Genomic DNA, 26202 nt, shown 5'->3' with positions numbered 1-26202 from the left:
AAAGACTAACCTACCCACCCAGAAAGGAAGCAATGCCAATTATGTTTTCTTAGACCCCTGGCCTCGGACCACTCAGGAATCACAGTGGATTTAGCCAGTGATCTGATGATGATGAAAAGTCTGTATGAATAAAACTTATAAAGTGTTTACCTTGAACACCTGAGTGCTACTTTCTTTCTCCAGCACATATCCGAAGTTCATAACCTCTCCCTCATGGGAGCAGGTGACGAGAGGCTGAAGGCCCTCCCCACACAATGTTAACTCCAGAGCCATTTTACTGCAGCTCACTTCCAGGATCTCACGGTACTGAGAAAGAAAACACACAAAGTTCATGTATTTAACAATCTGGTATGTGTTTTTATATGTGTAAGTATAGAGGCTGTTACTGTAGCGAACTACACATGAATGCTATTAATTCCAAAAAAAAAACATCCGGTGGGCAGGTGTCTTTCGGCCATATAGTGCACTGTGTAGTGTAGGATTGGGACTTAAGAGAATAGGTATATCTATTACGTCTTTATGTATGTGTTTTTACCATTTGTGCTGTTCTCCAGCAGAGGTCAGTGTGCCTCACCTTTTTGGCCAGGGCTGGTGTGAAAGCCAGTAGTAGGGTGTGGGTGTCTCCAGGTCTGACCTCTCTCAGGGCGTTGAGCACACAGAATGGTCCATTTAGGTCCAACAGTGAAGACTTCAGCTACAGCTCATGCTAAGAATAACACTTCTGTATATACACTGTCACTGTGGGAAGACAATATTGTATCTCCAAACTATGCAACTTTACATTCTTTCAATGGAAGTTAACGCAACTACAGACTTTGAAGTAATCTCTAACATTGTGTTAAAAAAATTATATAAAAAAACAAACAAACAAATGCAGATACATTTGTTGCTCACACGTGAATCAATGATTTGACGTAAACACTAATATAATTGTATGCAAAGATTTGGACACTGCTCGCCCAATGGCTTGTTTTGTTGGTTTTCATTTAATCGTTTGTTCATTCATTCAGTTATTCATTCACTCGTGTTTTTGTAAACAGTTCATCTTGACCAGGGTTTGTAGTGTGTCAGGAGCCTATCTGGCACAGGCCATTTTATGATAATTTTCCTCTGTGTGATAAATTCTGCAAATAAACAGCATTTTTCACAAAAAAATCAACTACAATTTACTACTAAAAATCAAGTTGTGCCTCTGACAACTCTTTTCATTTTTGTGTGATATTATCCAGCAAGAGGTATTTTGCTTTAATGTAAATTAATGGTTTAATATGGATATACACCAATCAGCCATAACATTTCCACCACCTCCTTGTTTCTACACTCACTGTTCATTCTCTCTGTTATACGGACCATACAGGAACACCCTGAAGTCCATCTGTTTCTCTGCATACTTTCTTTGTCCCCTTTCACCCTGTTCTTCAATGGCCAGCTCACCCCCAGATGATTGCCACAGATTTGGGTGGTTGATCATTCCCAGTGCTGCAGTGACATGATTTCTTGAATACATATTCGACATTTTGGTTAGCAAAAAAATACTGGCTTACACCTGTCATGTTACAGATGGCACAAAACATCTGCTGAAATATCTCTGGCTGTAGCAACAACAAGTATTTTTGTGGAAGTTACTGCAGCTTTGAAGTTCTGAAGGATACATTTACAGATTCTGATGAAATGTTCTGGATTGTCACCTTCTTCACAACTTTCTGGTCTACAGCAGTGAAACCAAGAAATAAAACTTCAAACATGAATATAAAATGCAATAAAATAAAATAAATAAATAAATAAAATAATAAGAAAAATAAAAAATAAAATAAAACCTGTTTTACCTATTGCCACCTGGTTGAAGTTAATGATCGTCTCCCCGTGGTCAGAAATGACCACCAGAGCTGGTCTGACAGCTGGACAGTGCAGTTCTAGATAGAGTGTGTTAAAAGGGCTGTAGAGAGAGTTTACATTCTGTCAGTAGAGTCTTGAAATGCAAGCTGAGTCGATTTTTCTCATTTCTTACTTTTTCTAAGTAAAAATATAGCGTATTCTTCCCATATTACCATGTCAAACTGACCATCAGCTTCAGGATGATTTAAAGGGAATGTGGTCAGACATATACTACATTCTAGAGCCATTTTTGACTGTATTTTTTCCTTGATCTATTTAGTAATGCTATCATTTTTTTACTCATTTATTCTTATTTATTTTATCCTTCTTTTTCTTGTTAGTCTTTAGTAGTGTTCAAACTACACGTTTTAACAAGATGAGAAATACACTAAATATCCAAACGTTTGTAGACACCACTTACTTAATTCAGCTATTTCAACCTGCACCCATTTGTATAATCTCCATAAAAAACACAGAATGAATAGGAACTCTTTGGAGCACCTGCATACGAGCTTATTTCATCATGCACACAGCATATGCAGTCAGATAGTCCCCAGAACTGGGCTGTGTTCTTTGCTGTGATGGTGAGTTGGGAGTGGCTTTGTGACCAAATACTAATCATTCATTATCATTGGCTGATCTGTTCACATTGCTACAGGCAATCAAAACCTCACAGAAAAATTTCACTATGTAGTCTAAAGACTTCCAAATAGAATAGGAGCTTTTTTCTTCAGAAGAAATGTTGGATGAGCAGATGACCACAAAAATCTGGGACATACAGTGTACTAGACATTTCTCAGTGACACCTGTAGCTGTTAAAGAAATTCTTTACCCTTAACAAGACTGCATATTATCTTCAGTTCAGTTCATACAGTGACAAGATGTGTTATTGATTTTGCCTCAAAGAATCAATATACCTGAGTCCTAATCTGTAATATGCTTAATTATTTTGGCAAGATTGAGAACAATGCTCTATACCCGTTATTAGAAATCTGAACTGATGGAGCACCTTCATTATCATGCTTTTTTAACGGGTGCCATTTTATTATTTCTGAACTGCTGTTTACTCAGTCAGTGGCCAGAATCTCACCTGTATTTAGACACCTCAGACTCCCGTGGTGTTACGTCTCCATTGGACACAAAGCAGGGGATGATGTAACGACTGTATCGCTCTTTAAAAGAGCACAGGAGAGAGGCCTTTCCAGCATAAAATTCATCTGAGCTGAGAGACACAACGAGAACCATAATCAATTTTTCAGACGTATGGACCTTTCATTTACCCCTCTATCCCTATCTATTTAACTATTCAAATACACTGGCTACATGTAAAAGACCAAATCATTCTACCATTGTAATCATGCTACCATGCTTTGATATTCATATTTATTCATCCTCTGTAACTGCTTCATCCTGGTCAGTGTGCATCTGGAGCCTTCTCTGAATCACTGGATACAGTCATATCCTCCTCCAAAACATACATAGTGCAGAACTGTTCTCCCTAATACAGGTCAGTGATGCATCACAATGATTTTGAAGTTGTAATTCTAAGGCGGAAACACTACCTAGTGTTCCTTAAAATGATCAAACACAATACTACTAGTGCCCTGTCCAGGATATGTTCCTGCCTTGGACCCCATGATTGCCGGAAAGTTCTGGACCGACCGAGAACCTGATCAGGACCAGAAGATGAATGAATGTATAAATATTACATGACCTCACTATCATTATTTCACTCCTAATCCGTACCCTTTCTGAATGTCTGCTGGGTTCAGGGGCTGGAAGGGGCTGTCACTTTTTGGAGACAGGGATGTTTTGCTGCCCTTTTCCTTCAAGGACTGTTTAGCTGAGTCTCGGTTTGTAGGAGGCTTGTTCCCTTTCTTCGCATCCTGCTGCATCTCCTTTTTGTTCTGAAAGCACAGGAAAAGTAGGGCAAAATGCTTCTGCATGCATTACAGTTTATTATATATTGGTAGAGCCTATCTCTATTCAGAAAATGTGGATATGTTAGTGAATTAAAATAGATAAGTCTCTAAACAGTTTACTTACCAATTTCACACGGTCTGATTTTAAAGGACACACAGGGAGGATATGAGTATGTAAATGGGCTGTAAATCTGTCTACACTGTTAAAAATATTTGGGAACACCTGGTCTACAGTATTTATAACACTTTGTGTTCATGTAGATGACGATGCATGATTGGAGGTAGTTACTTCATACCAGCGTTTCGTGTTCTGCGCTCTTGCTGTGTCTGGTCTCAGCACTCGATTTCTCCAGTTTCTGTAGACGCAGATCCTCTCTACAGCACATCAGCCGCACAGCCTCAGCTCTGATGTCGTCTTCACACAGAGATGGACTGAATGTAACCTGCACCAGAATCCTCTGTGGAACATCAAACACCATTAAGCTTCAGTGGGACAAAAATAATCTGAAGATGAAAATGTATGAGCTTTTTCTGAATATACACTCATTGGCCACTCCGTTAGGTTCACCAGCCTTGCACTCTTTATGTCCAAATGTTTGTGGACACTTTTCTATGTATCTTTAGCTATTTTTTACCCTGTGAAAAGGGTTTAATCTTGTTAACAGGTCCATGTGATGTTTTTTATGCACTAAAACATGTATCATAGGTGGCGCAGCAGGTAGTGTCGCAGTCACACAGCTCCAGGGGCCTGGAGATTGTGGGTTCGATTCCCGAATGTCTGTCTGTGAGGAGTTGGTGTGTTCACCCCGTGTCCGCGTGGGTTTCCTCCGGGTGCTCCGGTTTCCTCCCACAGTCCAAAAACACACGTTGGTAGGTGGATTGGTGACTCAAAAGTGTGTGTGTGTGTGTGTTGCCCTGTGAAGGACTGGCGCCTTCTCCAGGGTGTATTCCCGCCTTGCGCCCAATGATTCCAGGTAGGCTCTGGACCCACCGCGACCCTGAACTGGATAAGTGGTTACAGATAATGAATGAATGAATGAACATGTATCATAAGTGAAATACGCAGTCAATGTGAAACTGCAGTTTATTCAATGCCCAGGAGGGGACTATAAGAGGCACCAATTCTGGACACATTCAGTGATGTGTTCACACAAAGCTTGTATAATCTACAAAAAAAAATACAACAAAATGGGATTTTCTTGAGCAGCTAGATAAAAACCTAAGAACACCATGCTCAGTGGTGGATACAGTCATGAGCTAGAGCAGTATGAAGCATAAAAGTCCCCAAGTGGGGAACCCAGTGTATAGAACACAAACTGGTTCATTCAGCTACAGAGCTACATTCTTAATCTCGTGTCAGTTATATGTTATTCATTCATTCGTTCATTCATTCATTCATTCATTATCTGTAACCGCTTATCCAATTCAGTGTCGCGGTGGGTCCAGAGCCTACCTGGAATAATTGGGCGCAAAGCAGGAATACACCCTGGAGGGGGCGCCAGTCCTTAGTTATATGTTATAAATAAATAAAATAATTGAATAAATAAATAATTACATTCAGAAAAATTGTTGGTGGTGAAAATGCCTGAGTGTTCCTTTAATGGATGATTTAAAAAAAAGTAATTTTTCTAAGTAATCTGTATGCAAATGTGAAATACACGTTAAACTGCACATAGGTTATTACAATCAAACACAATAAACGTCAAGGCATTGCCCGGTATGGTCAGCACCTGTCCTGGAAGAACACGTCCTGAAGCAGGAGTCACCGTGATTTCTGAATTCTGAGGTGTAGAGAAATAGAAGAATCTTGGTTCCACAGGAGGAATGGGGCCCTTGCCAATCCGGGGTACAGCGTGTGTGAACTCGTTGCGACTGGTGTGGGAGTTAACCACATACAGCACTGCAGTGGAGTGGTCACCTACTGCTGTACCACCAAACTGGACCACCGAATCAGATAGTTCTAGCAAAGGTCGGACACCAATTCCATGACAGGATAACACAAAGTCTCTGTAGAAACAGTAAGGACATATTATCATCTGTATTAGTGAGTATTTTACTGTATTGATTAGAGCATGAAATATTGCTGAAAATAATAATTGTATTTAATATCATTTCCCCAGCTTGAGAGAAATAATTATCATTATCATAGCTGAGTATGGACAATACCAATGTTGGACTGGGTCACTCTTTCAGACCTGATCAAATTTGAATTGAATTTACTAAACAAAATCATCATTTTTTCTATGATCATAATCTGGGTCTAGTATGCATACATGAGTTCATGTTTGAAAATTACTGTATGTGGACCATAATTGCTGTCTGCAAAAAAAACTAGTAACTCTGAAAGGGTAACTTCAACAGGAGAAGGATATCATTCCTTACTTTTACTATGTAAGTTATTGCAAATAGATTATATTACAAACAATTTCTTTTGGTCTCTGATACTCATGAAATTGACACACAATGTAAAAAGAGCAGATGTTCTAGAATCATAAAAAAGACTACAGTAATCAAATCAAAAGATTGCTTTTAACTTGACTTACCTGTTAATTCCTGACTTGCAGGTAAGCTGAAATTTGTATTCCCCAGCTTTTGAAGCACTGAAAATCAGATCGATTTCCACGGTTTGCAGTGGGAGCAAGGTGCCAAAACCATCATTAGGCTGAACATCAATAAACTACAGGGAAGAAATCAATTGGTGGTATTAGTTCACATTTTGCAATCAAAAAAAAAAAAATCCCATAAACTTTGCATCTATCAGAATACAAAGCATGCACCAAAGGCGGTTGAAAGCTCTGAACTCTGTTTTCACAGGTCTGTATAAAATAGCATGTAAAAGGACAAAAATGTATTATACGTTAATAATATTTAAATTCTAATTTATGTAATTGTTAATACAGCTTGTGTAATTTATACATTTCCATTGCTTATAGAATGAGGTGCTGTGGATCTGCCACATATTATTCGCCAATCACAGTGCTAGGAACAGCTAGAGGAGTATAAAGCCTATTCTTTGGAGTGATGGAGCATCTTTAAATACATTTAAGATGGAAGGACAAACTTCCCATGAATTACTAACTATTTCATTTCAATTGGAACATTGTGAATATCGCCTCAGTCAGGTGTCAAAAACTGGTCAAGACTATCAAAAAAAAAACTGTATTTCTTTATGCAAACATAATGATCTTTTGTTGTAGTAGGGTAAAAGGTTTGAAGCCATTTAGACTTTATGTCATGATTCATTCATTCATTCATTATTTGTAACCGCTTATGCAATTCAGGGTCGCAGGGGGTCCAGAGCCTACCTGGAATCATTGGGCGCAAGGCAGGAATACACCCTGGAAGGGGCGCCAGTCCTTCTATGTCATGATTTATTCTGTTAATTCAAGAATGAAAATTGTCCAACAGTACAACAATTCTGTTAAAATGATGAAAAACACTGAAACGTGAACCACATATAACTAGATATATTTATTTAGATATTGAAAGTACACCTCAGAAAGACTCTATGCCATACAAAGCAGAGTCTCAGTTGTGCATGTGTGGCTCTACTCCAGAAAGAGTCTTCTCCTCAAGCTCGTTGGTATCAGGCTTGCAGTTACAAATCTGGTTCTCAAAAGAAATTGCATATTTATGGCAACATGCCATGTGAACATCTGGCTTCCCACAGGCATTCTCCCATTTCTCAAATAAGATAGTCTCCTAATTACTGAAATCTGGCATTGTGGTGCAAGTTTCACCTTACTATTCCAGCTGGGAACGTACTCATTTTTCTCCTGACTTCTGCTTGAATTTTCTTTATTTGGAGACTACAGTGCCATACAGGGTCTTGTGCCAAAGTTGTGTGGTACCTCTTGTATTACAAGGCACTTTTCTTAATCCTCCTCATTCCTCACATCTCCTTGAAAACATGACTATACATCTTTCAGTCAAAACACTCACTGAAGTCTGTTCATTGGTCTGCATATTATGTTTGCCCTCATTTGATCCTGTATTAGACACACATGTCTTACTGGTCCACATTGTTGATGCAAACTCTGAGACAGTACCTCATTTGGTTCTGTTAGTCATTCTCTTTTTCTTCACCAGTGGTTAATAGATGCTACCAATAGCATGCTGTTAGCTGTGTATTTTTGTTTGTGGACTATTCTCAGTCACTGAGGGCTTTAAATACTCTAGCAACTCTGCTGAGGGGATCTGGGTGTGTGCAACTACAAAGAGCACATATATGGTAGGTAGAGTTGAAGAAATGGCTAGCGAGTGTAAATACAAGGTCATTTGAACGTTTCAGTTGTTTTCAAGACTTGTGACCTCCTGAGGTTGAGGAAGTAATAGTAAAATGCAGTTCTGCTATTAAAAATAATAGGTTGAAATATCTGCTTGTGATGTGTGCTTGTGTACAGTGGCCTTATCAGTGCACATGAGAACCAACTGCATAAAAAGTAAATGTCTATACCAGACAGTTATTTTGGTTAACCAAATGTATGGGTAATACTAATTAATTACTACGATGGATAATTAATGTTATCAGACAGAAAATCACAAGGGCAAAAAAGCAGGAAAATGCTTTGTTTGTTTGCTGTTGTCAAGGACAAAACTGTACAGTCATCATTCCCAATGTTGTCTCTGTTCACAGAGCTGCTGCTCATCCAACTCCGAAATCATTTACACACAGCAAAAAGAAGACCCCACAGTATCTGCTGCTCTGTCTGCAACTGGGGTAAATATTGCTGTGAAATTTCCACAATCATATCTGTCCCACTCCAGTGATTCTGCAGTGTATCTGTACTCTGTGAGAGCAGGCGGATTAAAAGCATAGTAAATGTAGCTCATGAAGATGAGTCAACGCCAAATAATCTTTTCTTCAAGCATCTGGGAGTTTTGCTCATATCATCGGTTGTTCATAAATTTGAAACTCTTGGGAATCGACTTGAGTCTTGTTTTGGAAGTGCAGTTCACTCAAGTGCAGTTCTGCAGAACACTTGTTAATGTTCAATAAATGAAGAAAGAATTGCCCATATTCTCTCCAAAATTTTGGAAGGTAACATTTTAAAAAAAATGTAATATACATTTAAAGCTATTAGTGGTAAAAAAAATACCTCTAAAATTGCAAAACTTTTAAAATGGTGATTTTTTAAATTATTATTATTATTATTATTTTGTTTTAACTTTAATGGGCTAATTGAATAGACTAAAGTAAGACTAAAATGATTTTAGTTTTTGCTAAATAAAATGAAACTAAAACTAACAAAAATGAAAGCTCTTTGAGGCACACAATATGATGCATCTTGTGACATCACCTTCTTGCAGGTGAAAGCAAAGACACAGCATTCAATCCCACCTCTTTGGAATGTGAGGAAATCTTTCTGATTTGGCCAAGCCAGGGACAGATGGATTCTTCCCCTTGGTGACCACAACTACTTAGGGTGCCAGGGCACTGCCCAAATTGGACATTTTAGTCAGGAGTGCTCTATTTCTGAGATGGCCCATGGGCATGTGCCATAATAGTGACATTTACCAATGTCTTTTTTAGGACAGTTTTGAAAAAGATAGGGTTTACTCACTGCAGAAAGGCTGTTTTGCTTCTATTTTGGCTTTGCATGTCATTTGTAATGGGGTGACACCTAAGATGGATGAACTTTATGACTCATTACTTCAGGGCCTTTTTCCATACTTGCTATATATTGTCCCAGTTTCTCAAAGATGTGTCATTAGTGAATGCACCTTCAGTCACTTTAAGTCAAACTCATTTTAGGTAACAGGCCACAATACACTCAAGTGGGAGGGACTTAAAAATCAGTTAACTAGGATGATACCACATCAACAATGTCCTAAAAATGTGTTTATTATATCTTTGTTTATCTGAAAAGAATATTCTAACAAGAGGTACTAACTGACTGAAGGAACCAGATCAGAACAGTGTGCATGGCAGTGTTTTGAATTTAGCTTCATTTTAAGTCCACTGTGGGTGTTCTATGGAATCCAAATCACATAAATAATATGTGATCACATAAATAATAAAGAAAAGTGCATTTCCAGAAGAAAATGCAGAATGAGTAAAGGGAAATTCCAGTTTCCAGGTGTTTATACAAACATGGTGCTAGCTTGTTGCTAATAGTGTGCCAAGTTTTTGCTAGATTATTAAAAAGTGGTTGCTGTGGTGTAACAGATGGTTGCTAGGGTGCTACAAGGTTGTTGCTTATAGTGTGCCACGTTTTTGCTAGATTGTTGAAAAGTGGTTGCTGTGGTATAACAGATGGTTGCTAGGGTGTTGCAAGGTTGTTGCCAGGCTTTTATAAAAAGCATATAATTTCATCTCTCCTTAACTGAGAGATCAAATTTAATAATACTAAGACTCTAATCATATATTTCTTCGCAGCTATTATCAAATGTATCATGTCCTGTTAATTACAAATTTGATAGCAATATCACATAAATACAAATACTGATATTATAGGAACGCTATATAATAGTTTTACTTTAAAATTACAGCTTCAAAAACATTGTGATGCTTCACTAACCTGTAAAAGGGAGAATACAGCCACTGTAATTGCTACTCTGGGCCCAGCAATGCAGAAACTGCACTTTCTAATTTTGAAGGAAATTCATCCTTGATTTCAGTGCTGTAAAAATGACTTACAATAGGAGGACCCCCCAGAAGCAAAAAACTCAAATTTTACATTATGTTCCTTTAAACAATATTGATTTCCACATTAATTTACACTATGGTGATATCAGTAGGAATTACATGCTGATACCATTATTGCAGAATTATCTTAAGTATAATTTACTGTTATCTTCTTTGAATGGTAGTGGATAAAACTGGAAATAACTCATTTCCAAAACAGCTGCTGAAGTAACATGTTAATATGATTTTTTTACAGCCAGAAATAGTTGCTGTGAGATGATGATCAACACATTAGTGATGACTTCAGGCAACTCTGTCAGTGAAAATGAGTGCATTTTGTGCATGACAAACTAAGGGTGGCTTCACACTCTTTCTGATGTGCTGTGTTAAAACCTCAGCAGAATTAAACTGTATTACAACCAGTGAAAAAAAATGCTTTGCCTGAGCAAAATTTTAAAAAATAAATTGATAGTTCTGTTTATTGTGTTAACATCTTTTTCAACAATTCAGCTCAGTAAAACAGTGTTTTTTTTCCAGAAAAAACAATATATAGCATTACAATTTTTACATTACATTATTACATTGCCCTGTGAAGGACTGGCGCCGCCTCCAGGGTGTATTCCTGACTTGCGCCCAATTATTCCAGGTAGACTCTGGACCCACCACAACCCTAAAACTGGATAAGTGGTTACAGATAATGAATGAATGAATACTACATTTTGACTATGTACTTGGTGAGCTTGTGTGATTGCATAGAATAAAACAGGTGATGAGATATGCTCTTAGTGACATATGCTATCACTGTGAGAGGCATATGTTGTGTCTACTGGAATCCCACTGTGTTATGTTGACTACTGCTCTGATTTCTGCTGTTTCTGTTTCTACTTTAATTTTGTAAAAAAAATAATAATAAAAAAAAATAGATAGATAGATAGATAGGTCTTCTGTAATTTATAAAATCTTTCTAAAATTATTAATCATTTAAGTACATTAATCTTAGTATGAAATTCCATATATAAATATATATTTTTTGTATTAACAGTAGGAAACTTTGCATAATATCTTCTCTTTAGTAGCTGGGTTATGTGTGTGTCTGTATTTTACATCTGATGGTTTTGGGTTTGGCAAAGTCTCTCTCTCTTTCTCTCTCTCTCTCTCTCTCTCTCTCACACACACACACACAGGAAGTGACATCCTCAGTCCTCAGCTATGCTTCTTGCTGCTTGCGTGTATGTAGATGTGACACATGGAATAAATGGTGTAACTGGATTTTAACAATTTAAATACATTAGAGAGTCACACTGAGTTACACACTGAGTTAAAGTTATAGATAATTAGGAGTATTTTCACTCTGCAGTCATTGGTGGGTGCCCTGTTGTATGATTAGAAGACTTTCCCTAGAAAGGAGGAGAGTTTGAGGCAGTCTGAAACCTAGAGCCTGGAGCCTAGGGCCTGAGATCCTAAGAGCCTGCCAGAGGTGGAACAAGGTGGAATGCAGCAAGAAAAAGTAGTGTAAAACCAAAACTTTAAATGTGCCAAACACTGCCCACATTTAGTTTTCCCCCCAGGGTATTTAATTCAGCAGATAAGGAGTGATTGTGCATTGAAAGGTGCAGAAGTATGTTATCAGTACTGAATGTCCACTTATATTGGTAGAGTGCAGTGGTTAACACAGCTGCTCCCTATTGCAGACTAGGGCAGGAACACCATGTTATACAAATATGAATCAATGGGCAAAAGTCATAATACTGTATCAATCTCAGTCTCCCATATAAATGGAAATATTTTTATGCTTCAGTAAAAAAAAAAAGCAAAAATTAATTTGTCCAATTGTCACATCCAACTCTCCCTAACAATGAACAACTTAAATGGATCAAATATCATTGTGAAAAACAAATGTGTTGAACCTTTTGTCTGCTATGTTATTGTACTCACACTTGGAATGGACACAAAGCCGAAGTCCTGCGGCAGTAGAGAGCAGTTGGTGAGTCGCACGGTGGATACGACAGACTCGAACACGGAGCAATGGCCAAAGTCCACCTCAGTGTGGTCAAACTCCAGATCAGAAGTGGTGACTACCGCATGGACTGTGAATGGGACAGGTTTCACCTGACAGAAACATTGTCAATTAGCTTCATCACTTTATTAGCATACCTCAGATGACTTGTCTTACGTCTCATTACCAGTGAGAAATGTGTGTTTCCTCTAATGAGGAAGAAGAAATGGCAAATGCAGAGGCATGTTTTATGCTAAGATTTTTCAAATTGAATTGATTTTGAATAGTAAAGGCCAAATGAGGTATTTTTTGGGTCAGGTTTTGAAAGGAATAAGTATAGCCCTACATTTAATACAGAATAACATGGCTATGGCTGCTTTTTTATAAAAGCCACATAATTATAAGCAAAGAAAAATTATCATTGCCATTTTTTAAATAAAAACACAATTAACGTTCCATAAAGATATATGGAGCTATAAGTAAGACAACATTTACCTTTTTTTTTTATTTGTGTGTGAGGGGCGTGGTGGTGGTCGGTATATATGGGTATTTGGAATAAGATGGTGAAAGGGGGTGGATAATATTGGTCAGTGCCAAGGCTCAGGTCTGAGGCACAGGTTTGAGCTCGGCATGTGTGCTGGCCAGAGGAGAAATCTGGCCGTGCGAGAGGACGAACGGATGAGGTGAGATCCTGCTCTCCATGGACACATGCTGAGACACGGAGGAGTATAGAGGGGCCAGGATTTTGGAACAGGAAAGATAACCAGTGTCCAGTTCAGGGGATTATGGGAGGTCGTCCTGCACTCGTACGGAACCCCTTTGCTTCTCCCCCCTTCCCCTTCAATGCTACTCAATGTGCTGCTACAGATAACAAAAGTGCTCTTGAATGCAACTGAATACAATCAACCCACACAGCACAACAGCATAGTCTCTTATCAAACCGACACAGTGTGGCCCAGTTTATTCGTTCAGAGAAGTTGAACATCTCGAAATAAGCTGCATAAATATTGTATGTTATTCAGCAATGTGGCTAGATATATTCAACTGTATTAGGCAGAGATAAACTGCAGCCTTCCCACAGAGGTGTGGAACTTTCAGGTGATAATACTTTCGAAACATGTTTTATTTCACACTGCATCTTTTAGCCTACGATTCTGTAGAATTAAATGAAATGTGTTAAACAAAGTTTTAAAGGAATAGCATAATAAGGGTGGGGTGGAGGGGTGTTAAACATTAGAGATGGCATAAATCTGGTAACAGTGTGAATGTTTAGCGCAAGATTCACTGCCATATCATTTATTATGATTAAGAGTAAATAAAAAAATTCCCCCAAATTTGATGAAACAGATGAAGAAATTTTGGTGAAACAGAAACTGACCACACTGGCTGATTAATTACATTGCTTCCTATGATAGATAATGCTCAAATAATCAAATCCGTAAAATTCTTTATCACATGTTCTGTATGTTCTCACCAATTTTAGATATTTCAAAATTCTACTCATTTGCTAAGTCTCCCCAATCACATGATGATACCAAGCCAGAAGTGTAAAAGCTAACACATGCTTCCTATGAGACATGGGAAACCATCCGATGCTTCTTTTTGAACTACCACTAACACAATGGGTTTGGAGAGCTCAACATATTTTCAGGAGAATACTCACCCTAACTACCCTATTATCCACTTGTATCAGTACAACACACACTCAAGCACCACCACCACATCAGTGTCACTGCAGCACTGTGTATAAACCACCACCCAAATAATACCTGCTCTATGGTGGTCCTGACCATTGAAGAACAATGTGAAAGGGGACCAACTAAGCATACAGAGCAAATTATGGTCTGTAACTGTAGAACTTCAATATTGTGAAGTTTTTGTATGATCAATGGAGCAGTAAGGGAAGAAATAAGAAGGTGGTCATAATCGTATGTATATAACTCCCATTGTTTTCATTCATTTATTCATTCATCAGCTTAGAGACACATCCTGGACATAGTGGCAGTCCATCACAGAGCATCTCCCACTCAAACACTCACAGCTGTGAATAATTACACATAACCAATCACCTGGAGGAAACCTATGCAGACATAAGGAGAGCACACCCCCCGATGTCCTAACAGACAGTTAACCAAGGCAAACTCAGGAACACAATAGTATCAGGCTGATACCAGCAAAAATGCTATGCTGAGTATCAAATGGAAAATAGAAGCGCATGGATATTATTATAGAGCAGTAGTGGTGAGCATTTTGAGAAAGAAAGCCTACTTTTAGATGCTCATTTTTTCTTTCTGAGGGGGCAGGAAAGTGTTTCAGTATTTGGGACATGACAAGTCTATTTTTAGACATTCATTTTAAGTTCTTCAATTAAAAACAGCTCATTTTAAAAGGAAAAAAGCAGGAGACAGAACATAAAAGATATGCCCTAAAAGTTGTGGGCACCTGCTTGTCCAGAATTTCCTCTGAAAGATAACATATTTAGGTAGTCTGTCCCACTTTGCTGTAGTAATGGCTTCAGCTCTTGCTGGAAGAATTTACATTAGATGATAGATTTGATTGCATTCAGGTATGAGAACATTTGTAAGGTCATGGTTTTTATGTTGGACGATTGGTTTACCTAGCCAACAGTTAGCACTGAACTTTATAATTAATTCTTTTGCTTTCTTCACAAAACATAGTAGGGCAAACATATCTTAAAAAGCAGGGTTTACTTTACAGTAAAATATTATATTGGCCACTATATGTTTCATAGCTGATTTGTTTTCATTATACAATTTTTTAAAAAACATTTTCAGATCAAGGACCTGCATTTGGGTCCAGAGAGTTACCGATTCTCAAAAAACTAAACACCTTTCTTTTAACTGGAGGCCAAGGTTAACTGGAAATGCAGGTTTGGGCTTGGCCAGCACTGGTATAGAAAACCTCCAAGGAAAGGTTAGGTGGCAGCTGGAAATGGTGGTTCCTGCTGTTTGTGTGGATCCCAACGGCCAAGGACTGTGACAGGAACACTGTACTGAACAAATGGCACCGTCCTTCAGAAGAATTGCAAAACCAATCTTGAAAATCATAAAAAAGCCCTTGGCATCTTCAAGCAGAGTAGGGGTGTGACCCCAAGTTCCTGGCTAAATCTATCACTGTGTTCTCTTTTGGTCTCCTCATTATCCCCATCCTCAAATACCTAGCTTAATGCTTCCCTCTAGTCCCCTCTCTTCACAGTAGCAGAAGTGTGGTGCCTGCTTTGGTTGTCTAGAAAAGCACTATCTAAGTGTAACTGTCATTCATTCACTCAACATAATTTACATATTAGTTTCCTAGCTACTAAAAAATGTTTAGTAGTGGTATACTAAACATTTTTACGGTGGTGCAGCAGGTAGGTGTCACAGTCACACAGCTCCAGGTCCCTGGAGGTTGTGGGTTCAAGTCCCGCTCCGGGTGACTGTCTGTGAGGAGTTTGGTAAGTTCTCCCTGTGTCCACGTGGGTTTCCTCCGGGTGCTCCTGTTTCCTCGCACAGTCCAAAAAACACACATTGGTTGGTGGTTTGGCGACTCAAAAGTGTCCATAAGTGTGAGTATGTGAGTGAATGTGTGAGTGTGTGTGTGTTGCCCTGCGAAGGACTGGTGCCCCATCCAGGGTGTGTTCAGGACCCACCACGACGCTGAACTGGATAAGCGGTTACAGTCAATGAATGAATGAATGAATGATAAATAATATGTTTAAGGATTCATGTTTAATTAGGTGCTCCTCTAGTAGCAGTAAAGACTAGAGAGAGAGAGAGAGAGAAAGAGAGAGAGTGAGAGAGAGAAATAGCGAGCGATACCTACCTGACCAGCCACCTGTATATACAAAGGGACCTCCAAGACCCCAGTGTCTTGGTCAAAGAGGGATTTGGCATCTTCTGGCAAGCTACGTCTGTTAAGAAAAGACATATATGACAGGGGAAATAAAACACTTCATTAACAGGGGAGTGCTGGAAGAAATTTTGTTTTAGTTTAAATAACATATCCAACACATACTGGAATAAGGCTGTTATTGGCTGCTTCTTTTAAGCTCAAGGCAATATTTAAAAAATCAAATTGTGCTGCAGAAACATTCAATCAAATGCTGCTTTCCCACAATTATTGCTTTTATCAAAACTCTGAGAGCAAAACACTCAGGCATCAAGCATGCTCCAGCGATAAAATGCCCTTCTGCTAATATACAAAAGTGGGCCTGATGGCCTATAGTAGGACTTAATGTAGAGAGAGAGAGAGAGAGAGAGAGAGAGAGAGAGAGAGAGAGAGAGAGAGAGAGAGAGAAAACACAGGGTGTAGAAAATGTAAAACAAATAAGAAAAGATAAACAGATAGGAAGGTAGAGAGAGACAAAATGAAAATAGGAGAGAGTAGAGAATAAGGCAGAGAAGGAGAGAGTGAGAGCGAGAGAGTGTCTGAAAAAGAGTAAGGAAAAGCAAAAAAGTAAAAGGGAAGAGAGAGGCAGAGGAATAGGGCAGCAAGAGATAGAAACCAGGAGAGAGAGAGCGAAAGAGGGATAAGAGAGAGAGAGAAAAAGAGAGAGAGAGAGTTGTGTTTGTAGTTCCATGCTGTTGACTAGGAGAGGAGAAGATGGTAACCATGGTGATAGCGAGTGTAGGGTGCAGTACAGTGGGATTCAAACAGAGACGTGCAGTCACGTTATGTAATGTGATAAGCTGAGCTCTGTAATACCCCAGAATTAAAATCATTGAGAGTGCAAATGGCCTGCCACCCAGCGAGAGGTCAAACACAAACACAGACCAGAGCACATGTTACTGAGAGATGGTTTAGAGAGAGAGAAGAGTGATGGACGGGTCCAGAATGTGATGTTCACACAGTCGCAGTGGCACTGATGTAATGGACTTTAACATTATGAGTGATATGATATAAGCTTAAGCAATAGAGTAAATAACAGCTCTTAAGCTTTCTGACCCAAAGACCCAAAGGAGAGAACTGATACCAAGCTGGGAGCCAAGCAGAAAATTATTAATATATTATATTAAAGAAAAAAAATATATTGGCCAAAAGTAGACACTCCTAATTAGTGAGTTCACAAAGTGCACAAATTACTGACACTGGTATTCAGCTGCACACAGTTTGTACAGTCCATAGAAAAGTGACACCCAGTAGAATGGGACACACTAGGACAGCTGTATCCTAAGACTTAGGTCACCATATCAAGTGCCAGGCACTGGCTAGAGTGGTATAAAGCCTCCAGCATTGGACTGTGGAGCTGTAGAAGTGTGTTCTCTGGAGTGATGAAACCTCATTCAATGTCTTTAGGATGAGCTGGAGTGGAGTGATTCACAACTAATTATCCAACATCACACACTTGACTTCACTAAAGCTTTTGTGTCTGAACACAATCAAATCCTCACAGCAATGTTACAAAACTTGTACAAAGCTTTCCAAGAACAGGGGAAAATTACCCATTAATATAATTTAATTTCAAAAGAAATATTGGATGAGAAGTTTAAGCTCATATTATGAATCCTACATTAAGATTGCAGCTTACTGATGGAATAGACTCATCTCAATAGTGGAGAAAGTCTTCTCATACAGTCCTAAGCAAATGATACAATATTTGAAAATTTTCTGCTCTTTTTTAGTTAACAATTTATACATATAAAATGTGAACACATTTGCTCAGGACATATTTTACGTTTAATATGTTACGTTCAACATATAAACAGTAATAAAATATAAAAGCAATTGTGCACTCAAAAGTCTATCTGAGTATCTACTTAAGCATCAATGAAATCAAATCATAATCAAATCTATGAGTGCTGATAGCGGCCTCTTGTGGAGAAATTTCAACCTGCTAAACATGAGAAAATGAGTGATTACATGTGTTTAATTGAAAGACAGAGTATGCCACAAGTGAAGTGTATATGATGATTCACATCAAACCTATCAGTTTTAGTCTGTAAACCACTGTACACATTTCGACAACGAACATTTGAAAGTACTCAAACTAGATTGTAATCCATATTTCATCATGTTCACACTAAAAAAATGGCAACACTGAGGTGCTTGGATATGTTTGGAGGCTGACATCTCTAATCTATATAACTGTATCATCACACATTTACATCTCCCATAGCCATGATCATTTGATAAGCTAATATTTATGATTCATCACAGGATGTCATGTAGATAAATTTGGGCATACATTTTCTACAATGATATAATTGCTAGGATCTACCTACGTTAGCATCATAACTGAAGCATATAACTACATTTCGATATATGTAAATTTGATTTTTTGGGCAAATCTCCAAAGTAAGGGACCAACATATTATTGTGATAGCTATCACTTTAAAACGGATGAAATTGTGTTTTGAATCTTTGTGTATTATTGAAGTATTTTCCATTAGAGGTGTAAAACAGAAAATTGCTGTTTCTCCCTCGGCAGGCAAGACTGCATAAAAATAATTGGCCAATTTTCTGAAGACATTTTTGCAGATCATTAAGTTTTTGGATTTTATGCTGTGAATATCCATTTTTTAAATAATTAAGACGTCTTACTAAATGGCATATTGTAATGTAACAAGCAGCATTCGGAGTAGCGGTTTCAGAGTTAAATTCAAAAGGGGTTGCAAAGACACACATTAAAATATACTTTGTCTTTAACTTCAGCACCAACATCTAAAACTTGGCATGAAGCCTTTGATACTGGACACAGTATGATCCAAACAGGCTCAGTAATGGTCCCTGCTGTAATCCTGCACAAACTCAAACTTAGCATGGCTATTTCTCTCACACAAATACTATATGGCCAAAAGGTTTTGGAAAAGCTTCACCTGCTCATCCATCATTTCTTCAAAAGGAGACTACTAATAGGTGGCTTGTTCCCACTTTGCTACAGTAACATGTTCTAATTTTCTGGGAGGTTGGAACATTTCTGTGAGGCGGTAATTGAAAATTGCCACAAGAGTTTTAGTGAGGTCAGACACCAGTGTTAGAAAATTAGTTCTGGATCATAAAAGCCACACTAACTTATTCCAAAGGTATTAAATTTGTGCTGCATTCCTTCAGAGAACAGTTTCACTGCTCCACAGTCTACACTTGTTCTCCAAGGTTTCACTTCCTCAAGTGTTTTGTGGTCCATACCATGTTTTAAGCACTAAAACAATGATCAAAACATGTTTTGTAGGCAGTCTGCTATTAACTAGTTTTACTTGTTAATTGCAGGATCACTGGGTGAAAATAAAAAACACATTTCTGATGACAAAACTACCAACTTACCAACTCCATTTGCACTTAAAGTAAATTCTTTAAGCAACAGATTAAAAAATTATACACTGTATACTGTAAGGTTATATAAGGTCATGATGATTTATTACTACCATGCTACATTTAGGTTACCAAAGTCAAACAATGGCCACTTAAAGCGTCTGTGTGCTATTTACTACCATGTGAGTGCTTTAGGCCTTGTGTTATCAATCCAACACTAGCAGTGATTTATTTAAGGAATCACTTGTTCTCGGTTAATAGAGTCTCTGTGGGAGAGGCACTCCTGAATTAGCTTGGCATGGCACTGTGGAAAAGCCTTGCGGGACGTCACACGGCCCATCTGTCGGAACAAACACACTTGCCGCTCAGTTCTGGCTTTGGATATGACAGCATTTCAGTGTTCTACTTCCCTCAAAATGCTATTAAAAAATTTATGTTATTTTGAAAATACTCAACAAATCCACTGTCTAAGCCTAATCCAGTTACCTGGACACTCAGCTCAGTAAACCTCCACAACTGCAGGATAGTATATCGATGACTTATGTAATAGGTTATGTCAGCAGGCTCTTTCTATCCCATCCACTCTACTCCCAGATAAAGCTGAAATAACAGCTAACATGACAAAAGTTGTTTGACCCTGGAAACTGGACGACAAATCCTCCTTGAGCCATCAGAGGACGAAACAGCTCATTTAAAGAAGGTCCTATTCAGCTGAAAACACTGAAACTCTTGGAAGAGGTTAATTTCATTTTGGAGGGCAGTGGAAGAAAAGAGTACATTTTATTATATCATAAAGAACTATTTCTATGATGATTTGTCGTTTGTAGTTATCATAACATAATAAGAAAAAAGAGCAGCTGATATATTCAAACGGTGAAAGAAAATATAAAACAACTCAATATTACATTACTAGATACATTCATTTTCTGTAACCTACCTGGAATCACTGGGCCCAAGGCAGTAACACACCATGGATAGGGCACCTGTTAATCACGGGCCCACATAATCAAACATTCACTCACACACTCACTCACACACTCACAAATACGGATATTTTCTGAATAGCCAATCTACCTACTAGAGTGTGTTTTTGGACCAGAGGAAACACACGCAGACAAGGAGAGATTACAACCAACTACTCACAAGCAGTGACGTGTCAGCCCCAGTGACTATTTATTTGTTAAATCACAGGACAATAACAGCCCATAAAGTGTGACCTGTGCAAAAATTATGCCACATCTTAAGTTTTGTGTCTTTCCAATATACTAAATGAATACATGAAAGATATTCATTCATGAATATGCATAAATATATCACATTAAATTGTGCACAAACTTTCTGTAAATACATGTGTGCATGTCTTGAGTCTGGTGGTACTTTTGTTCACACAATTCCCCTGTCTGGCACGATACAAGATAATGGTGAGGGACACAAAAAATAAAAGAAACATCTGATGATGATCCTCACTGAGCACGTGAGCTGCTGGAAGGGCACCAATTATTCATCCACTCCACTGCTATGAGAACACGGACACTGGTACTGTACTCAAAAAAAACCCCAAAACATTACATATCCGTTATTCATATTTAGCCTGTTGATGAAAAATATGACGATGAGAAAAAGGGTCAGGATAAAAATGGAAAAACTACTGTAGGTTACATAAGCAATCGTGTGAGTGAAAGCAAATCTGGTGAGTGAGTGAAGAGGAGTGAGGAGGGAAAGATGAGAGAGAGAGAGAGAGAGAGCGAGAGAGAGAGAGAGAGAGAGAGAGAAAGGGCGGGCGGGCGACAATAATGCAGTTCTAATCCACGTTTTTAAAGCCCTCTGATTCACTAAAGTAGATTAGTGAGGTTTCACTCCCCCCCCCCCGGGATCAGCCCACCAGCCCTGATCAAATGTACCATTAACTTTTGTCATGGAAAAGAAATGCTACTGTATGTTAAAACTCCTCATCAATCAATATGCCTCTGTGATGAAGGTAAAGAACGGTTGGTGAGTGTAAAATCTACCCAGACCACACCTACTTCTCACATACGCATTCGTTGGTCTCTTGTGCTCGGGTGTAAAGTGGTATTAGGCTAGGTTTGTGTCTGGAGTGGCAACAAAGTTCTAAAGAACAACATGCTGTTGATCTGGCTGTCATTAGTGAAGAGTATCAGTGAAGAGTTTTTCTACATGCAACGAGGGGCATGGCATTTACAGCAAGTGGCAAAAATAGACTTAATGCATCTGGTTAAAAACGTGATTCACCTAGTTGTGTACTGATGAAAAAATATTAATATAAAATTAAGTATGAATACTTACCATTTTGAAATCTGTAAAAAAAAAAATAGCACCATTCTCCCTATGTAGTGTGCATCACAGGTAATAAAACTAACACTACTCCACCAAGAGAGTAACTAGACACTAATTCAACTAAAAATAATGAGTGCATGAGCTTTTATGACCGACACTGTGTCCTACAGGGGGTACAGAAGTCTTAGTCCTTTACCTAGGCAGGAACTTGAGCTGAGCGTGGAAGCTGGACTTGGCCTGGATGAAGCCAGTTTTAGGCAGGATGTCCATGTGGTTCTTTAGCTCCTTGCAGACCTCGAACTTGACTTTGAGGGCTGTATTGGCTCTGAAAAATGATAAGGAATGTGTTTATTGGAATGAATCGAGTTTTGCATTATAATCAAATCATAAAACTCATTATAAAGTAAACCAATGGTGCTTCAGGTAGAGAGAAATCATGAGCGTTCCTCAGTAAAGGGGAGAATGCCATTGCCGTTGTAGAAGATACAGGCGGTTAGTGTTTTCCTCCAAGCATGCTGAACTCCAGTGATGTTGTGTCAGTAGCAGTTTGAAGCAGTAGCTGGCTTTACAAGTCTAAGAGAAAGCAAGTGTTCACCTTCCTAGCTCGGGAGCTTTGTTTAATAGGAGAGGACCTTAGTGATGGTGGAAATGTCACTGACTAACATTGGGTAAAACACAAAGGAAAAGCCTTACCAAGAGCTGAACCTGCATTCAGCTCAGACTCCATCAACTGTCCGTGTATGAGATTTGCCCTGCTACTGCTGCCTTCTTGTTCACACTGAATGAGCCACAATAAGCCTTCCACTGCAAGTTTTAGCCTGCTATACTGGCATATGATGGGGGGAAAACAGCATTGGACACACTGCTTTCACTGCACAAACTGCCATCTCTGCTTATCTGCACACCTGTCCCACAAGTTTCCGCATGGGATACCTCAAAATTGTACCTGTACATGGCCTTCACTACTAGAATATGGAACTGTACACATTCTGGCAAGCTGAACATCAACTAAGGAAAGTACACTCAGCAAGGACACACAGGATCCACCTGATTGTGGTAGACATTAATAGCTCCACGTACTGTATAACAAGTCCCCATCTTGCCATTATTGAGGTGACCCAATTCTGAGGAAGGATCCAGAGGCGACTCGTAGCTTGTGGCAAAGAGCTTCCAGATTGAGGGATATAAATGGTGTTCCATGCTGGGAATTCTCCACAGAATTCCGACTACGCACACCTACAAACCACCAGCTACAAGCCAAGGGCTTACGGCTCTTATGACTCACCATCAATGCTTGCGTGGTAATTTCTCAACTTACATAAAAGGCTGCTGATGATGTTTTAATTGAGGGGGCCTGCATAAAGAAAGCTAAGATACACCTACAGTACTGATAGCCCTGCCAGAAATGATGAATACAACTTGCTAAATCTGTCCTCTGACGTGGCTCATATAGGTGTGTTGTAGTTGTGTAGCACTGCAACAAATGTCTTGGCAAGTGTCTAGTCAATATATCTAATATTTCTCATCCTGCAATAGTTATAAGTATATTACAAAATCGTTTATATATATTCTAGGCATCATTTACTTTATTCAAGTAGTTTTAACATTTGATACACATTATTGCTATCAGCTTTTAGCTCCAATAGTTCTTGATCACATTATAAAATGGCCATTATACTAATATCTAGTGGCCTGGATGGTTCAGAGATTCTGAAAAAAAGAGACCCACTCCATGACAGATAATCTACTTCATTTAAGGACTTAAAAAGCAGTTAGAGTCATCTTGTGTGAATTAGATGCAAGAAAGTATATATATATATTTTTATAAAATTGTTTGCAATTGTTATTAAATTATCTTATAAATATTAAATTATCTGCCAATAAAGTGAAACATTCCTTTTAGGTAAATATACATAAAACATGTAACAATGATTTCAAAAGGATACATTTTATGCATATCAACTAGATGTAAGATGAGGACTTGTAGCCAGGTAAGTGCATGTGAATACTGAAAATGCTTATAAGGGTGTTATGCATACATTACATAAAGGTTATTATGCCCTTGCACAGTGTCCTTCAAGCTAGACTCCTCTCTAGTTTCTCAGGGGAAATAGAGATGGGATGTTTCAATGATGAGCCTGAAATTCCCTGACATTGCACTATGCTGTCAGCACCTCATTTTCCAGCCTTTGGTAAAGTGACCCACATAGTTGAAAACCCAACAGATGAGGTTATGCTGCAGGCAAGGGCAGTGCTGGTCTATGGATATAAATGAGAACCCTTCATGGAACTCACTGACCCAGTCATAGATCTAAGAAGTTTGTGGTCAATAACATGACCAATACAGCTTACGTTATTAAATTGCTGGGGCTAGAGGGTTAAAACACCCAATAATTGTATCTTAAGTTTATAGGCCCCTTGATGACAACACTTATAATAATGATTTAGTAATAAATCATTACAAAAAGATTGGTTTCACTGATGAAGTTAATGCCATCTTATATAAAATGTATCAGAAATTGTAATAAAATAATAATCATTGATTGAAATATTTTTTTTCCTTGGGGCAGGACCCAGAGTGTCATAAAAATATAGCGTGTCGATATCTACACAAAAAAAAAAAAACACATTAACAACTGCTACGGTACCGTTTACAGCAGCCGTTCTCAAACTAGGGGCTGCAAGTGGGCACTGGGGATGCTGCAGAAAAGCATTAGAGCTTGTATCTCTTTTTTATAATTTTCAGTTACATCCATTTATCCTTAACTTATTTGGATGTAACTTAAAATGTGATCCATGATTTAACAAATAAATAAATATTATTTTTAAAATAATTATAATAAAAAACGGCGCTATAGATAGATAGATAGATAGATAGATAGATAGATAGATACTTTATTGATCCCCAGGGGAAATTAAAGAATCTGCCAGCCAATCACAAAAAGTCGTCTGCGGTGACTTGGCGGGTTGTTTATCGTTAGAGCAGCGCCACATTACTAGAAGCTACAGGCAAGTCTGCAATTTTTGTTGAGATATCACAAAAATAAAAGATATCACAAAAAATGTTTCTGGTAAAACCAGGGCCTGGTCCATCAGTTGAAAGTAGTGTTGAAGAAGAAAAAATCCAAAATCTGAAGACCTATAGATTTGACAAGACCTATACAAAATACCTCCAGGTCCCTGGAGCTGTGTGACTGCGACACTAACCTGCTGTGCCACCGTGCCGCCTGAATATTCATAAATACATTTTATATAGGTTTAGAAATCTTAACAAATATAAGAATGCAACAACTGTCATTCCAACCTAAATATCGAATAGTTTAATAGTTTCAAAATAGTGTCAAAGGCTGTCTACCAGAGTTATATATATATAAACCTAAATATGTAACATTAATGTTGCCTTTTACTCTGCATTCGGTTTTGTCCTTCTGATTCTCCTTATATACCCTTCTGTCCTATATTACACACCAACATCATTTTTTCAGTTTCCGCAGTGAAAAACCATTACTACATTGCAGCACTGCTAAGACTTGAGGCCAATTATATAAATCCACAAAGACACAAAGCAGCTTCGTAGCTTGATGGCCTAGCAATTTACAATACTATGGCAGCTGCTGAAAGCATAGCCTTTGTGGCTGAGAAAAGAAAGAACAGAAGACTGCAACAAGTCAGTCACAAACATCAAAAAGAATAGAAGCTGTCTTCAGTCATTTAGAATACATGAATGCTGCTGTATGCTGTGGAGGGGGGTGGGGGGTTCACAAAAGAGAAACTGAAGAAATAACTGGTCTTGCCTTCATAAAACCACAAGAAAGGTCATAACTTCATAACCTTCTTAACACAACTGCTCTGAATGTAACAGTTAAACAAGCTTATGGCTCATATGTGCATCCTAGAGCAACATTTTATTGTGGTAATTAAATTTCACCTAAGCAATGTTGCTTACAGAATGCAAGCTAACATAGTGGCTACTTATGATTACATTAAGCATAGCCTCAGCTTGTTTTCAGCCGCAAATGCTTGTGTGTAGTGATAGGAAACACTGTACACATTAGTTAATAAATGAATTCATTCATTATCTGTAACCACTTCTTTCGGGTCATTGCTGCAGTGCCAGATATTAGTTTGAATATCAATAAAAAAAAGAAATTGCATATATTCCATTATTGTCCAAATTTACTATTGATTTACAAATATTTCTTAAATATAAGAGTCTTTTTGATCACCTCTAGTACTCA

General features: G+C 38.3%; 1 protein-coding gene across 8 annotated transcripts in view; it reads right to left on the bottom strand.

The window, feature by feature from the left end:
* Nucleotides 1-26202, bottom strand: part of cfap74 (cilia and flagella associated protein 74) — a 68255-nt gene that overhangs the window by 9114 nt on the left and 32939 nt on the right. For 7 of the 8 annotated variants that reach the window (XM_066643999.1, XM_066644003.1, XM_066644002.1 and 4 more), the window contains exons 22-33: nt 22161-22289; nt 16244-16331; nt 12361-12534; nt 6341-6474; nt 5528-5804; nt 4094-4255; nt 3622-3782; nt 2966-3097; nt 1827-1936; nt 1653-1708; nt 575-694; nt 151-306 (exon numbers count right to left, since the gene is read on the bottom strand). In XM_066643999.1, the coding sequence (XP_066500096.1) occupies nt 151-306; nt 575-694; nt 1653-1708; nt 1827-1936; nt 2966-3097; nt 3622-3782; nt 4094-4255; nt 5528-5804; nt 6341-6474; nt 12361-12534; nt 16244-16331; nt 22161-22289 (1699 nt within the window). Of the gene's footprint in view, nt 1-150; nt 307-574; nt 739-1325; nt 1497-1626; nt 1709-1826; nt 1937-2965; nt 3098-3621; nt 3783-4093; nt 4256-5527; nt 5805-6340; nt 6475-12360; nt 12535-16243; nt 16332-22160; nt 22290-26202 lie in introns of those variants that run through there. The other variant, XM_066644007.1, reaches the window with a different exon arrangement.

This window comes from Hoplias malabaricus, chromosome 14 (genome assembly GCF_029633855.1).
Source record: "Hoplias malabaricus isolate fHopMal1 chromosome 14, fHopMal1.hap1, whole genome shotgun sequence".
Taxonomy (NCBI): domain Eukaryota; kingdom Metazoa; phylum Chordata; class Actinopteri; order Characiformes; family Erythrinidae; genus Hoplias; species Hoplias malabaricus.
This window is presented reverse-complemented; position numbering and strand designations above follow the sequence as displayed.